General features: G+C 38.3%; 2 protein-coding genes across 2 annotated transcripts; both read right to left on the reverse strand.

Annotated features, from left to right (window-relative positions):
- Window positions 1-317: 317 nt before the first annotated feature.
- On the reverse strand, window positions 318-2,685 carry LOC108205156 (cytochrome b5). The gene is made up of 3 exons (XM_017374972.2): window positions 2,342-2,685; window positions 1,013-1,079; window positions 318-822 (listed from the first exon to the last, which is right to left on the reverse strand). Exons 1-3 carry the CDS (start codon window positions 2,426-2,428, stop codon window positions 569-571), a joined length of 408 nt encoding a protein of 135 aa, XP_017230461.1. The 5' UTR covers window positions 2,429-2,685; the 3' UTR covers window positions 318-568.
- Window positions 2,686-11,934: 9,249 nt separating this feature from the next.
- On the reverse strand, window positions 11,935-16,508 carry LOC108216663 (pentatricopeptide repeat-containing protein At5g48730, chloroplastic). The gene is made up of 4 exons (XM_017389524.2): window positions 16,203-16,508; window positions 14,463-14,869; window positions 13,185-13,928; window positions 11,935-12,358 (listed from the first exon to the last, which is right to left on the reverse strand). The coding sequence occupies exons 1-3, from the start codon at window positions 16,506-16,508 to the stop codon at window positions 13,235-13,237; spliced, it is 1,407 nt and encodes a 468-aa protein (XP_017245013.1). The 3' UTR covers window positions 11,935-12,358; window positions 13,185-13,234.
- Between the last annotated feature and the right edge of the window lie 333 nt (window positions 16,509-16,841).

The raw sequence follows: 16,841 nt of genomic DNA on the forward strand, positions 1-16,841 counted from the left end.
CTTCTGGGCCTATTCAATCAGTTTTTTTTTGCTTTGTTTTCCCAACTTCTCCTGTATAATGTATATTGTGTCTGGTGTCAATGGTCACTTCTGCTAACTGATGAGATGTCACTGGAGATTTTGAGCTAATGACTAAATGACATTGGAGATTTTGATTTAAGTGTAAGCACATAGTTTTACAAGTCTTGTTTAAGTGTAAGCATATCACATTTGAGGGATTCAAAGGATGTAATTTATGAACTATATCACCATATGGAACCTAAGATTGTAAATGGTGGCACACATGTGATGGGCCTTTTAGGCCCATAAGCTGTATCTAAATTAAGGGACCAATTTGAGATGTAAAGAGCTAAGCCCATAAAATGCTGGTACAGTACTGTATGCCCTTGATCTACTGCATTATTATTTGACAGAACAGAGTAACAGACCAATTTTGTGCTCTAAGAAGATTTATAGTTCAAATTTTGATAAACCCCGTACCTTATATAGTTCAGATGGGGTTCCAATTCGTTTCGACTAAAAAAATTGAATCACGCGTAAATGGATGCCTCTTCGTGTAACGCTTTGATCATTCAGCTGGTTTAGCATAAAAGCGGATGCCGACAGCCACACATAAGAAGATAACTGGAACTAAGAACTGGAGCATCTTGATGACGAACTCTTTTGTTTTGTCCTGATTGTAGTGAGGCTGCTTAGGAGGAGTGTATGTTGTCGTTGAGGAAATGGTTGCTGTATCGATGTCCCCGATATAAAATTCATCAAGCATTGCCTTGGCTGTGCTACTGTGTCCAATATCCTCAAAATCATCTGTTGCATCTTTTGCTGCAAGGGTATTATCAGTAACAATTAAGTCATTTGTGTTCAAAATCTGTCTGTGCACATGTGTGCGCTTCAGTGTCGCAAATGAGGGTGTCAAGCTGTTTTGGCATGGCATAGGGAGGTCCGAGTAGTTGTTAGGGTAACGGGCTGATACCTAACAGTAGTAGCCAATTATAGAGATAAAGCATTGTACCTGTGACTGATAACAAAACATCATCACCGCCCGGATGTTCCTCCAAGAACTTTGTCACATCATAAACCTGCTCTTACAAGCCAAAATCAGAAGTGCATATAGTAGGAGAGAGCAACCAATGACACTAAGAAAGCCTCTTCAGAACATCTAGAGTTCAATTCGTTCGATTACAGAGTAGATATCGTTCAACTAACTTTCCCTTGTGATTTGACTGGATTTTATAATCAATGCTTGGAATCAGGAAGTGTTGGACAAGGTATATGCAGTAAAAAATAAGAAGAAAACCAAGTAAATGAGAATACAGACTTCTCAAGTCCTCGTGATCTATCACAACAATCTCAGTATATTTTTAGAAAACATTTTTCAGCAAAGGGCATGCATGATACATACAATAGACTGCAATCAGTGGCAGAGGCATTAAGTACTGAGGGTACACTCGGAGTACCCTGAGATTTTAAGACTACATACTAGCTGGTTTAGATTGCTGAACTGAGCTACTTGCTTGACAGAGTGTACTGTGTATCAAAATTCTGAAACCATCAGATTCCTCTTCACCGATATGGCGATATCTTTCATATGTAAAAAAGATTCTAGAACTATGATATCAAATTCCTCTTATAACAACATAATTGTTAGAGTACCCTGGAAGTTAGTTCTTTCTCCGCCACTGACTGCAATTATACAGATATCATAAATCATGCCGAACATTCCAGGTTTAAGGAGCTACTTAAGATGTGATTTCCATTATAGACACTTGGTCAACATCAACAATTACTAGCAAAAGGCTCAGCCATTTCAGAACCAAATAAACAAATATGTTTGCACAATACTGAAATTACTTCAAGATTTGATAGGAAATTACTTAACTGCCAGACAAAGTTACCTAAATAATTTAAAAAGACCAAAAACCAAAATCAGCAGCAGTCCACACAAAAGTCACATGTTTAGAATATCCAAACATTAAGAATCAACTCAAGTATTCTAAGCAGTAAGTACACATATCAAGCCCTTACAATAAAATATCTTCTATCACAAATCACAATTCTTTCAACCACATACAATATAATATCAACAATCACAATTCTGTGACAAATTTAATCTAGCATGCATTCATCGGAATCTCAAAAATATAATCTTGAAAACCAAGAAAACCTAATACTAACTTCATAATACTAAAATTCATGGGAATCCCAAAAATATAATCTTGAAAACCAAGAAACCTGCCCCTCTCTCTCTCTCTCTCTCCCCCCCTCCCTCCCTCTCTCTCCCTCTCTCTCCCTCTCTCTCTCTCTCTCTCACACACACACAAGATTGTTATAGAAACTGTACCTTGCCCTCAATGATCAACCAACAATCTTTAGGATTGTTGTGCTTGGAGACCTGGGACAGAGTAAAAACCTTGCTATCACCACCCATTTTTTTCAGAGTATAATCTGGAGAGATGGGTAGGCAAGAAACCAATAAATTCAGCTAAATAGAGCAAATTGTAGCAGATAAAAAGATGGATATTAAAATAAGGTAAGCAAGTGGTTTGGGGGTTGGTGGGAGATCAAACAATGCAAGATGGACTGTCTGCTGTCTAAAAGGCTGCTTGTGTATTTCTCATTTGCTGTGTGCTCACCTAACCATAGAACCATCTACCTCTATTGTATTTTAGCTTGTATATTTTGAGTTGCATGTTCTATATTTGTCGTGTAATTTTAGTAATCTTCTTGCAATGGTAAACATGATCCATATGTTTTCTTGGGTAAGAATCATTTTAGCAGGGAAAGTGTTATTTCTGGGATTCTTTTTTATTCCTAACTTTTTTCGTTAGCAATATTTGATTGATTTTCATTCGCAATAGAATCTCACTACACATATAAATTATCAATTGAAATAAGTCATGTGTTGGTGGTGGGTAAAAAAATTAGGACAAGATTTATGGTTAATATGAAAAGATATTATTATAATCATATGTATTGCTCTCAAATTTATGATCATATGCATGATTTTTGATACAATATTTTAATTTTAATATATTTTATATTTCTATATAATCTAATAAATCAATACAAGTATGGGACATATCAGTTTCATGTCATGGATTCAACTTTTGTTTATATGCAGAAATTTATTTGAAAAAGATGCTAATTTACTCCATAAATTTATAAATTTCTAAACTCTCCTATTCGAAAAATTATAAATTTATTGTTAGATTAATTACTATGTGAATAATTTTATGGACCATGTCGAAGGTTATATTAATATAAAAAAGTGGATCATATTTTTCTAAAGTTTGAATAATATTTTAAGTAAAATTAGGACTAAAAAAACTGAAAAGAATATCTTTGCTTAGTCTAAGTTATCTCATAGCTATGGTCTACCTGGGTGGATTTTATTTTGGCCTTTTGGGCCTTTTGGCTACATGTGTGGATTTGATCTTATTCAACAAAGAAAGTCCACAAGTCTGATAAAAACAAAATAAACAATGGAAGTCCACAATCATGGAACGCAATTTAAATTCACGTGCAAATCATACATGAATGCCATGACTCGAATTTTATCCCCAATTTCTTCCTAAAAAATAAAATCAGAAACTAAAATAATTTCGGAATAAAATCTGAAAAACGACTATTTTTATTTATTATCTGAAATCAGCTGTACTTTATAAGAAGAAATCTGCTTATTTTTAATAAAAAGTGTAAAAATAAAATATTCATTAATTTTTCTGACTCGGCCGGACTTGAGCCCGATTTAACCTCCCTTCCGCAACCCATGTTTGTTGTGCTCTGCAACATTGCAAAACAAAGCATGGCACCCCAGAAAGCAGCCATCTGAGGGGATAAAATGATGTAACGTGACGAATAAAACGAGCGATAGCAGATTCCCACCTTGTAATCATTACTTCAAGGATCAAAACGGAGTCCAGCTCTTAACAGAAAATCACAACAGAGCAGCGAAAGATCAAACTCCCTAGATTTAAGTGCGGGGTTCCACAACTAGTCCTGTCTCATAATCAGAAATTGTCGCATTAAAACCAAATTGATTAGTTACCTGACGGGGAAGACATTTCTGGTCTATCCCAATTTGAGGAACAACCAAAGAGGCGGCTACGTTACATTAGAATGGAACTGAGGTGGACATGTTATTAAGTCAGACTTGAAAAAGAGAGATTCTATGAACTTTTCAATCAAACGTATCATTGTAAGAAAAAAAACCAGGACGACTACTATTGCACCAGACTAGAACCAAACAGGAACACATTCGGCAATCCCACCGTCTGTGACATCTAAATTTAATTCCATTAGCTTACAATAGCCATACATTTTTCAATCATTATCATCATTGTAAGAAAGAAAAAACAGAATGAAACCTACTTCCCCAGATTACAAGCAAGCAGAAAAACATTCAGCAGTACCACTGTCTATAACATGTAAAGTGTTTGTTTTTTTCTTTCACATTACATAATACTACTTCCATCCCACTTTCACGCTACAAATGACTAACGTTTTTCTGTTTTCATGTTTCAAACATATAAGGAAATAATATAAATGGGAAAAAAAAAACATAACTACTTAAAACTTCCCACATACCAAATATGAAAGATAACAAAACCCTCATGAAATAAGATTGCTGTAAAGCGCAGATACATAATCAGTTAAAATGACCTTCAAACCCCTGGCATTCAATTGAACACTTGAGTTGTCTTCTATTATGGCAAATGAGCTCTTCGTGAGTCCACTCAACGCAGAGGAGGAATTGTAGGGAGATGACCAAGTAGAGGAGTCTGCTTTTCTAAATAAATAGAGGTCATTCCTGGAAGTGAAACCAAACTAGGCGTATATGGAAAGCAGAAACGCGTGTCAAGAGAGTCTACACACGGCCACGGGATGTGCTTAATAGTCCCCAATTTGTGATTAAAGCAGGCAATCCTACCAAATTCTTTAGTTACAATCTCATCGCCATACTTGAAACCCTGTTGCAGGCACTCAAAACGCCCAAATCGCATAAATAGTCCGAAATTGTACATCTTACTCCACACACCACCCTCGCATCCCTTGTCCTCGTCCAAAGAATACACCTCAAGAAAGTTGAATTCATACGCCATTAAACTAAGAAGGTCCCTCATATTGACGACTTTGAATTTCTTATTCCTGCTGAATTCAGATGAGTACCTAGGCAACAACTTGAACTTGTTACTTGTAGCATCAAACTTGAGTGCATCCACACACAGACTAACCCTGTGCTTATTCGAGAACGGCATAGTGACAGAACATGTAGTCCAATAAGGAGAATCCCTAACCACAGTAATTTGAGAATTCTCCAATATAGAAATAAGAATCTTCTCATCACGATCATCAAACTGATTACGAATCCATGAACCAGAACTCGAGGAGTAAACGGCATAACTAAGAGACTTATCAAGCGAACGATAGCACATTCCTACTTTGTAGTCATTACTGAGAGGATCATAACCGAGTCCGACTCTCTTCAGAGAGTAAAAACCTAGTGGTGGAAGGTGAAATTCTTTCGCTTGACGAATAGCAGGGTTCCACAAGAACACTACATTGCGACTACGCAGACCTACTAAGCCCTTGGCAGAACCGATGAGATTGTAACCATCGTTGTTGAGGAGAAATTCCACTTGGTAGCGGGAGATAATAGCGATGTGTCTTGATATATAGTTGCGGCTTGTGATCACCAGAAAGTCATTGTTTTTCGGGTTTTGACGATCACTATGTTGTTTAACGAACTGTGGATCGGAGAATAGAGAGCGCCATGATTTACATACAGATTTGAAACGCGACTGTCATGTCTGGATTGGGCTAGTATTGGGATAGTAAGGTTTGGGCCATATGTAATGGGCTTATGGATTAGTAGAGACAGTCTTTTTATTACCGTTAAGCTTGTCTGCCTATAAATGGCAAGTATTGTAGTGGGTAGAATCATCTTTGGAATTGAGAATATGCTCTGTCTCTTACTTTGTTTTTCTTTCTCTGCAAGTTTTATCTTATTAGCTGTATTATTTTAGCTGTAAAACCCTTAGTCATAACAAAGTGGTATCAGAGCCAATCCTTGGCCATGGCTGAAAACATTAAATCTAACCTCCAGAAACATGAAAACTCCATCAGTTCTTTAGAAAATCGTTTTGAGCAGATGCAGCTTGTTTTGGAAGAGGAGCATCATAGATCTATTGAGTCCTTGGCTGAAATCAGGTCTCAGATGGAGCATCTGACCAATGCCAATGCCGATAGTGGTAAAAGGTTTAATGAGTTGTTGGATCTGTTAAAGGGCACTGTCAAAGGGAAGCAAGCTGAAACCCCAGAGATGGGTTCTTCAACCCACACACAGAGACCAGTCCATGCTAAAAATACAGGGTATCCTCCAGGGTTTGGTCCTTACAATGACAACTGGGAGGAGGTGGTGAGCAGAGCTGGGCCAACAAGTGTAGGGGGCAACTCTATCGCCTTTGAAGGCAACCAGTTCTTTCAACCTCCCAAGGTAAGGCCTACTCAACCTATAAACCCTAATTTAAATTTCAGTCAGTACACACCACAAAATGCACAAACTGTGATGGGGACTACACTGCCTCCCTTATTACACCAGTATCTGTCATCTCTAAACTACAATACTGACTCTGGACTTTGGCCTCCGGTATCTCAACCTCATATGACCTCTACTGGTTATCCACCACCATACAACCACCAAGCCATCACTTACCCACCACCATACAACCCTCCTCCTCACAACCCCAACCCCACATTTAACCCCAACATCCAGCAACCATACCAAAATAACTTTCAACAGCCACATAACAACCCATACCAGCAGAATCTTCCTCCACCACCACCGTATCCACCACATCCAAACCAGCACCATCAACCCTATAACCACCACAACCAAAGTTTTACCCCTTATAAGTTTCCGAAAATCGATTTCCCTAGATTTGAGGGTAAAGATCCAAGGGGATGGATCTCCAAGTGTGAAAAGTTTTTTCAACTTAACCCTTCCTTAGACAACAGACAAAGGGTGGTATACGCAGCTTTACATCTAGATGGGGAGGCGGACACATGGTATCAATCAGTCCAATTAGAGCAGAATGACTTGTTATGGACAGATTTTGCTCGATTAGTCTGTCATCGCTTTACAAGAGGGGGATATGAGAATTTGGAGGGGCAGTTCAACAAGTTGATGCAGAAGGGTAAAGTAGATGAGTATATCACGCAGTTTGAGGAGCTGAAAAAGCACATTGTGGTTCAAAATCCGAACCTCAGTGAACTGTATTTTGTAAACAGCTTCTTAAGTGGGTTAAAGGATGAGATTTCCAGCACCTTGTATTTACATAAACCCCATTCCTTAAGAGATGCTAGGGAAAAAGCTCGGGCACAAGAATGTGTGCTGGAAGCTATGGAGAAGAGAGCTAAGCCTGCTAGTAAGCCACTTGCTAATGTGGTTTCCACCACTAAAAGGGATGCTTCGGGGTATAGTGAAAGGTACAAAGGGCAATCTAGCCAAGGAGGTAAACCAGATTCAAAGCCAGTAAGAAGGTTGTCTTATGGAGATTTTAGAGATCGAATGAACAAGGGCTTGTGTGTACATTGTGATGAAAAGTACACACCTGGGCATAACTGCCGGAATAAGCAATTGTTTATGGTGACTGCTGAAGAAGAAGGGGAAACTGGAAGTCAGCATAATGAGACAGGGGAACTATCCATTATTTGGGAAGAAGATGACCAGGGAACAGAGGGCAAAGGTGAGGAGCAAGAGTCTGAAATTTCTATACATGCCTTAACTGGTACAGATGGACTGCACACCTTGAGTATAGAAGGCATGAAAGGGAATCATAAATTAAGAATGCTGATAGACAGTGGTTCCACCCACAACTTTGTGTCTACAGCTACTGCAAAAGCTCTTGGGTTAAAGACACAACCATGCTCTCCTGTCAGTGTGGTAGTTGCTAATGGTGCAAAGCTCAACTGTGACAGAATGGTGCCTAAGTTTGAATGGAGTATGGCTGGGGAAAGGTTTGAAGCAAGCTTGTTGTTGTTACCAATTGGAGGGTATGATGTCATATTGGGTGTTAACTGGATGAAGATAGTGAGTCCAGTGGTCTTTGATTTCCAACATAGTAACATTATGGTGTTTTGGAAGGGAAGGAGGATCAAATTAGAACAGTCTGCAGGGTTGGGTGAACTGACTGTGGTTCCAGACACAAAGAAGGGTAAATGGGTGCACAAAGAGGATAGTTGTTTCCTAATCCAGGTGATGGCAGTTACTGAAACTCCACCTCAGGAAAGTTTACCCAGTGAAATCAAAGAGGTAATGGAAGAGTTTGCTGATGTCTTTGCAGAACCTAAAGGTCTGCCTCCTCAAAGAAGTCATGATCATAAGATACCATTAAGAAGTGATAGCAGCCCAGTAAATTCCAATCCTTACAAATGCCCTTATGTGCATAAAAGTGAGATTGAAAAGATTGTGAAGGAGATGCTGGAGAGTGGGATTGTGAGACATAGCAGCTCCCCATATGCTTCTCCTGTGTTGTTAGTCAAAAAGAAAGACAACACATGGAGATTATGTGTTGATTATAGAGCCCTCAACTCAATTACTATCAAAAATCAGTTTCCAATACCTGTTATTGAGGAACTCTTGGCTGAGCTAAAAGGCAGTTCTGTCTTCACTAAGTTAGACCTCAGAAGTGGTTACCATCAAATAAGGGTGCAACCGGAGGACATTCACAAAACAGCATTTCGAACACACCAAGGGCATTATGAATTTATGGTCATGCCCTTTGGGCTGACTAATGCACCAGCAAGTTTTCAGTGTCTTATGAATGAGGTTTTTGGAGAGCAGATCAGAGATTATGTACTGGTCTTCTTTGATGATATACTAGTATACAGTCCCTCCATGGCCATGCATGTGGTGCATCTGAAAACAGTTTTAGAGCTGTTAAGGAAGCATTCCTTATTTGTTAAAAGGTCTAAATGTGAGATAGCCAAGGCCAGTGTAGAATACTTGGGGCATGTAATCACTACAGAAGGGGTGAAGGCTGATACAGAGAAGATCAGGGCCATGGTTGACTGGCCAGTACCCAAGAACATTAAAGCATTAAGAGGCTTTCTGGGATTGACTGGTTACTACAGAAGATTTGTAGCACACTATGGGCTTATCAGCAAGCCACTAACACAACTTCTCAAAAAGGGGGCCTTCCAGTGGAGTGAAGAGGCTGAACTTGCTTTCAACACCCTCAAAGAAGCCATGTCTACAACACCTGTTCTAGCCATGCCAGATTTTACTAAACCCTTTGTTTTGGAGACTGATGCATGCCAATCTGGAGTAGGAGCTGTCCTAATGCAGGAGGGGAAACCCATTGCCTTTCTCAGCAAAGTGTTGGCTGCCAAACACATGAGTTTATCAACTTATGAGAAAGAATTAATGGCGGTGATAATGGCGGTCCAGAGATGGAGATATTATCTGCTGGGGCACAAATTCATCATAAAAACTGATCATGAGGCCTTGAAATACCTCATGGAGCAGAAACTCACCACTCTACTCCAACATAAATGGTTGTCAAAACTACTTGGCTATGACTACACAGTGGTGTACAAGAAGGGTAAAGATAATCTGGTAGCTGATGCCCTATCCAGATGCCATGATCAAGGTGCACAATGCAATGCTCTACACACTGTAATACCCCTCTGGAAACAGGAACTGAAGAATAGTTGGGAAACTGATCAGTTTGCACAAGAAATGCTGGTGAAGTTGATGACTGGGAACAGTGAATTAAAAGGGTATAAATTGGTAGATGGGGATTTAATGTATGAAGGAAGATGGTATGTGGGGAGTGGCAATCAGATGAGGAAGCAAATCATTGAAAATGTTCACAGTAGCCCTGAAGGAGGCCATTCTGGAGTCACTGTGACTGCAAAGAGAATCCAGGAAAAATTCCATTGGCCACAACTCAAATTGGAGGTACAGGAGTACATTAGAGCCTGTGATGTGTGCCAGAGGTGTAAGGCTGAACATACCTCACCACCAGGCTTGCTACAGCCACTGCCTATACCCAATAATGCTTGGGAAACTATATCCTTAGATTTCATAGAAGGATTGCCAAAATCTGCTGGCAAAGAAGTCATTTTGGTCATTGTTGACAAACTGACCAAATATGCACATTTTGTGGCCCTTAGTCATCCTTACACAGCTGTCATTGTGGCTCAAAAGGTCTTAGATACTGTGGTTAAACTGCATGGCCCTCCCAAATGCATCATCTCTGATAGAGATACAGTCTTCATCAGTACCTTTTGGAAGGAATTATTCAACACTATGGGAACAAAGCTGAACATAAGCACTGCTTACCATCCTCAAACGGATGGCCAAACAGAAAGAGTCAACCAGTGTTTAGAAATGTATCTACGCTGCATTACAGGGCAAAAACCTCATTTGTGGAGTCAGTGGCTGCCTATGGCAGAGTTATGGTACAATACTTGCTACCACACTGCCATTGGAATGTCTCCTTTCAAGGCCCTTTATGATCAAGAACCCCCACCCATACAATACCAGTCTGCAGGAGTAAGTAATCCTGGTGTGAAGCAGTTTGTTAAAGACAGGGTACATATTCAACAGCTGCTAAAGGAGAATTTATTGAAGGCTCAAGAACGAATGCAGTGGTATGCCAACAAGCATCGAGTTGACAGACAGTTTAATGTTGGGGATGAAGTATTTTTAAAGCTCCAGCTGTATCGACAAGCATCTGTGGTACTGAGGAGAAACCAGAAGTTATCTGCAAAATTTTATGGCCCCTACAAGGTCAGCAGGAGGGTAGGAAGTGTAGCGTATCAAGTGGAGCTGCCAGCTGGATCCAAAGTGCATAATGTTTTCCATGTCTCACAACTCAAGAAACGAGTAGGCAAGGGTAAGGTGATACAAACAGAGCTGCCTGGAGTAAATGATGAAGGGGAATTGCAGATAGAACCTGTGGCTGTGCTGGATAGGCAACTGGTGAAGAAAGGTAACAGGCCTGCGACAAGGGTACTTATACAGTGGACAAATGGTGGAAGAGATGAAGCAACCTGGGAATTTTGGGAAGATATCCATAAGAAGTTCCCAAAGTTTGATCCTTGGGGACAAGGATCAGTTTAAGGGAAGGGATTTGTCATGTCTGGATTGGGCTAGTATTGGGATAGTAAGGTTTGGGCCATATGTAATGGGCTTATGGATTAGTAGAGACAGTCTTTTTATTACCGTTAAGCTTGTCTGCCTATAAATGGCAAGTATTGTAGTGGGTAGAATCATCTTTGGAATTGAGAATATGCTCTGTCTCTTACTTTGTTTTTCTTTCTCTGCAAGTTTTATCTTATTAGCTGTATTATTTTAGCTGTAAAACCCTTAGTCATAACAGCGACACGGATTTGATTGGGAGGCGTGACAGGATTTCTTCTCGGATTATTTCTTGCGGAAGCTCCGGATTGGGTCTTATCTCTTTTCCACGCCGTCCCGGCTTATTATGCGGCGGCGACAGCTTTTTGCGTTTGCGCTGGTTGGCCGGCTCATTCTTTTGTGAAACCCTAACCCTAACCCTAACAGCGGAGGCATCTGGTGGCAACTGATCGGTATATCTGTGTTGGACCCGGCTTGTTAGACCAATGCAAGTGCAACCACTTGCATGCATTCAAAATTTATTATTTATAATTTAATTTGTAATCAATACTATGCTATTAAAGCCGAAGCATTAAAACGGTGATATAAAAAAAATCATCTAAAACTTTTTTTTGTTAAAATAAAAAAATCATCTAAACTTCGTATGCTCATCTAAACAGAATTACAGATAATTAAAACAACACAAAAAGAATTGGGGAACATCCATTCTATACTTCGTATGCTCATCGCTGCTCTCTACCAGTCATCTGAATCGATGTCCACTACTTCAGTTTTGTGCTAGCATACTGGCATACTATGTATGGTCTGAGACTTCTGGGACCACCGGCACAGGAACCTATCAGCAGTAGTCTGGCTAAATAATCTGTCTGAACTTATATATGGAGCACCGGATACAACTTTTTAGTCTGCTTTAAGTGAAATACTAGGTACAGGTTCGATTGAGTGGTTAGTAGAATCTTATGTAGCAAGCAATTCCTTCTATTATCGAGGGAGCAGATCATCAGAAGCTAGCAATACACAGTCCACACACCATCCTTAAAAATAAGTTAAACTGTTTAAAGGTTAGATAAAGTGCCAACAAATGCTCTAGTCTTATTTCTTTTTACGGTCCTTGGCAGCACAAAATTGAGTTCCGTGGCTTACTGAATTTACTTTACAACACCTGTCCACGACCTTCTCAAACTGCCAGATTTGCGATATCTACCTGCCCTGAAAAATGATGAGTTTCCTAAGCATTAGGCTCAAAAAATGTGTTTCACAGAGTTTATAGGTATAATAAAGTACTTTTGCAGATCATCTATGAAATTACAAACTAATAGTTCCTCAATACTCAGCGATAAACTAGAGATTGCAACAAAGATATCCAAATTTACTATGACCAATAATAATTTAGCAAACCAGTTATTGGCCGGACTAAATTTTTAGCTGAATGCAACTGGACAGCAGAGTGCAGAAATGTATATTGCAGTGAGTCCAAAGAAATTAGATTACTAAGGTTTGTGAAGAATGAATTATTTGAAGAGTTCATATGGATGCACTTCTTCTGCACTTCCTATGTTTCAAAATAATACCATTTGGGCAAATTTGTATGTTAAGCTGTAAGAAATTATCAATTAAACTATATATTATTCAATAATTTTTCTATCAGCTAGAAATTTAATATCTAATATAATAATTAAGTAAGATTTAGTACAACAATTAATTTTTAGGCCTCAATATAAGTGCAAAGTTGTCCGCAGGTGATTATTTTGTAAAGGAGGTAGTAGCAATATACAATTTGTTATTGACCGAATACTAACCTGTGCGGGTGTTCCTAAGAAAAAGTCTCCAACACTAAACAAGTAACAGCTAAGCAATTAACTTGCCAGAAGGATAAAACATTCAACAATTATTTAGCAAAAAGAATACATCCAACAGATACCAACAATTTTGATTAAAAGATCATAATCATTCCGATGCTTTCTTCTGTACTACTTCCACAACGTATTCTCATAATTTAACAAAAACAGTACTCAAAAATTTGTCAGTGGCTTACTTTGAGAAAAAAGATATGAGCTGTAGTCCTTCCATAGTTAACCATTTCCATCATGGTGAAGTGCTCCCTAGTGACGCAAGCACAGCCTTGAACTCCTTCACCTGGCTAGTCATGTTACTCATAGAATAGGCCTTAATCATGGTTCTATATGTAATTTTATCAGGCTTGCATCCTTTCCTCTCCATTATTTCAAGAGCATTTTTCATCTCTGCTACGCATCCCATCATCCCATAAGCATCAATCAGGCAGTTAAAAAACACAGTATCTAGTGTTACATCTGAATTTTCTGTATAACGCAGAACACCAGTGAGTTTTTCAGCTTTTCCCGCTTGACCATAAGCTCTTACAAGTGAACAAAGTGTGACACAATTTGGTTTTATTTTCTCTGACTGCATTAACCTAAACAAAAATTCCATCTGTTTGAGATCACCAGCTCTTCCAAATGCATCTATCACTACGTTGTACGTGACAAGTGACCATGAGAAGTGATATTTCTCCATAAATTCCATTACGGCACTCATTTTCTCATAATTGCCAGTTTTTCCATAGGAATCTAAGAGTATATTGAAGGTCTTAATGCTGGGTTGAATTCCAGCACATTGAAACTTCTCATAACACTTCTCCATCATCTCAATCTGCCCACTGTTTCCAAATGCTCTCAGTGTGGAGTTCATGGTCCATACATCAGGCTCAACTTCCTGCTGGTGGAGCATCTCAACAAGAATTGATTCCATTTGTGTGAACCTTAAAATAAATGGAACCAGTAAGGCACTCACTCTCTAAATGGTTTTATGATACAAGACAGTTGGACAAGTTTAAAACAAAAAAATGATAGTTACATTTACTGGTACAGGCATCAGGACAACCACAATGTAGGATTAGCTAGGAGTAAAACGATCTTGTAGCTTGAGGTGGCAAGAAAATACAATTTACAAGAAGAACTGATGAATATTTCTTTGTTTATATATTCTATATCACCCTTACCAAAGTCTATCTTCATATTGTATCATGGAAATCAGGGAATATGCTGCCACAATTCTAAGACAAGTGACTTATTTTGACTACTCAAAGCAAAGTCAACTGATATTCTAATTCAAGATTGACAAATCTTCATCAAAATCTATGAACCAAAAATCATTGATTGCATAGATCTACTTCTGTGTAATTAAGTAAATTAGATCTATTTTCATTTAAACTAGTAAGACTAGGTAACTGAGTATCATTTGTGGCAAAAAAAATAGTGAACTTAGTAAATCAGAGGCAAGAATAAGACATTACTTCTTTGCTTTCCCATATGAATCAATGAGGGTATTGTATGTGATTGTGTTGGGTTTTACTCCTTGTGATGTCATGTCAGAAAGCAGATATTGCACTTTGTCAAAAGCATAAACTTGGAGGCAAGATTTTATGAGGATCGAGTACGTGAAGACATCAGGTTGACAATCAGAAGTGTTCTTCATTTCTTCTAGGATGTAAAATGCTTCGTTTAGATAGCCACTTCGACTGTAAGCAGACAAAAGAGCAGTGTACGATTCAACGTTAATGGGGCAACCTTCATCGACCATGGCCTGAAATAATGAATGGGCTTTCTCAGGTTGCTTACATTTTCCAAGCATAACAATTAGCTTGACATAGATACCAGAGTTTGGCCTGTACCAAAGCTGCTCCTGCAGTAACTCAAAAACCTGAAAGCAATTTCAATCTTAATCATTCAGATTTTAAGCATGTCAAGATTCTGCTGACTAATAATTAAAAACATGTAAAAACCATCTTGAAAGCAGATCCAAATATATTCCCTTGATGGAAAGGAAAGAAAAGCAGTACAAAATCAGAAACATATTTCTATTGTTTCGATTAGCACAACTAAAATTCGTTTCAGATTGTTTCCAAATAAAAATGTTTCAGATATTGGGATAAGCATCACAATTCACAAACACTCTGTGAAATTTATCATTAGAAATAGCAGGTGGAAAAGCAACTGTTTAGAATTTGTTGCATTAGATACAATGTACATTGGCCAGTGTGAGCATCTCCATGGGAAACATATTTTCAAACTGACCTAGAAATTCTCAGTTGCTTATATAAATCATAAATGTATAACAGATTAACAGATAGCAATTCGTACGACATATATCTTGAAAAAAATGGGGAGTTGATATGGTTTAAAGGGGGCGGTGAGAATCAACATCTAGCACTAGAAGCATCACAACTGGGGCCCAGCTTGGTCAACGATTCTCGAAGTATTCTTGCACAGGTCCGAACTTGAAAGAAAAAATATGATATAATTAATGATTCTCGATATATTATGTGACAATATATTTTGTACGCTTCTCAGTTCTCTATTAGAGTATTTATTATAATTTCTTTGTTGAATCTGCATTTTTGTACCACCACCCAAACATATCTTGCAAAGTTTGATCATTGTACAAGTCACATAAGTCCATACTCCATAACATGACACACCTACTCAGTTGTCGACCCTGGATGAGGATACAGAGCTTTTCTGATGTCAATAGATTCAATTATTTTTCCCACCATCTATTTCCATACATACAAATCCAAATTGATGCTGGGGTCATAATGACTATCAGTTTTATTAAATTGTTGCTTGCCCGAGAGGCGAGAGCCATGAGAGTAAATTCTTCACACTTTACTATTAAGCGAATGACCATTGACATACTGTAATTCGTAACGTGAAATTTCCTTCAAATCAAATATTTGAAAGTTTTTGAGTAAGAAAATACTAATTAGACTCCAAGCCTCCGACTACTAAACTTTCAAATCAAACAACAAGGTCATTCACCACAAGCTCAAGAAACTCATAATTACATAATTAAAGGCATAATTTCCCCCAAAACTGCTAATTTAACATTTAAGCTATACTAACAAAAAAGAAAAATTTTAACAATGTATATGGATAAGAATATTTAACAGACACACAGAGGGAGAGAGGGAGGGGGAGAGAGAGAGAGAGAGAGAGAGAGAGAGAGAGAGGGAGGGAGGGAGGGAGATGCTGGCCTTAAGAGCAGACTCCCAACGCAAAGCAGTGATTCTTTCATGAAGAGCTTCAAGAACAGTTCTGGGCAAGAGCTTTTTGGAGTTGGTAGGTCCCCTTTTCTTCTCAATCACAGCCTTTGTAGCTTCTCTTCTCAATATTATCGAAATTGCTTTCTGTGATGCTATCTTGTTATTCACCATCACTTTTCTCTCTTTGTTTTCTCTTTCTTTTAGTTTCAAGGCCTCCATATTTTTGGCCGGTTGACTTTCCGGTCTCCGGTTAATCGGCGGTGGAAATGGGGTTGTGGGCCCGGATAAAGATGCCATGGATTTTACCCACAGAGTTTGTGGCTTCGCTTGTCTGCTCAAACACTACTGTAGTGTAATTCTGTAGATATTGAAGTCGATTACTAGGCTCAGTTTATGTTTATTGGGCCGATTAATCTGTAATGTGTATTTCTAGTTTAATTTTTAAAATTTAATTAATTAATATAAATTTTATAGTAACATATTTATATGATATTCAAACTAATATCACATATTATCAATGTGTATTTCCAATTCAATTTTTAAATTTCAATTACTCAATATAAATCCTAGTAAATGATATGCTATAAAGTAAATTAAACTAATATCTCCGAGTTTTTATCTCATTAATCA

The sequence above is a fragment of the Daucus carota genome, chromosome 1, assembly GCF_001625215.2.
Source record: "Daucus carota subsp. sativus chromosome 1, DH1 v3.0, whole genome shotgun sequence".
In the NCBI taxonomy this organism is placed as follows: Eukaryota; Viridiplantae; Streptophyta; class Magnoliopsida; order Apiales; family Apiaceae; genus Daucus; species Daucus carota.

Bases quoted from the DNA above. Each gene is read 5' to 3' on its own strand.
- LOC108216663 (XM_017389524.2), bottom strand. From the start codon at position 16,508: ATGGCATCTTTATCCGGGCCCACAACCCCATTTCCACCGCCGATTAAC. The intron at 14,870-16,202 runs GCCAGCATCTCC...AATTGCTTTCAG, and splicing joins GTTGGGAGTCTGCTCTTAAG to GTTTTTGAGTTACTGCAGGA. The intron at 13,929-14,462 runs GTAATGTCTTAT...ATTTATTTTAAG, and splicing joins TCATATGGGAAAGCAAAGAA to GTTCACACAAATGGAATCAA.
- LOC108205156 (XM_017374972.2), bottom strand. From the start codon at position 2,428: ATGGGTGGTGATAGCAAGGTTTTTACTCTGTCCCAGGTCTCCAAGCAC. The intron at 1,080-2,341 runs GTACAGTTTCTA...TTGTAAGAGCAG, and splicing joins GGTTGATCATTGAGGGCAAG to GTTTATGATGTGACAAAGTT. The intron at 823-1,012 runs GTACAATGCTTT...ATACCCTTGCAG, and splicing joins TGTTTTGTTATCAGTCACAG to CAAAAGATGCAACAGATGAT.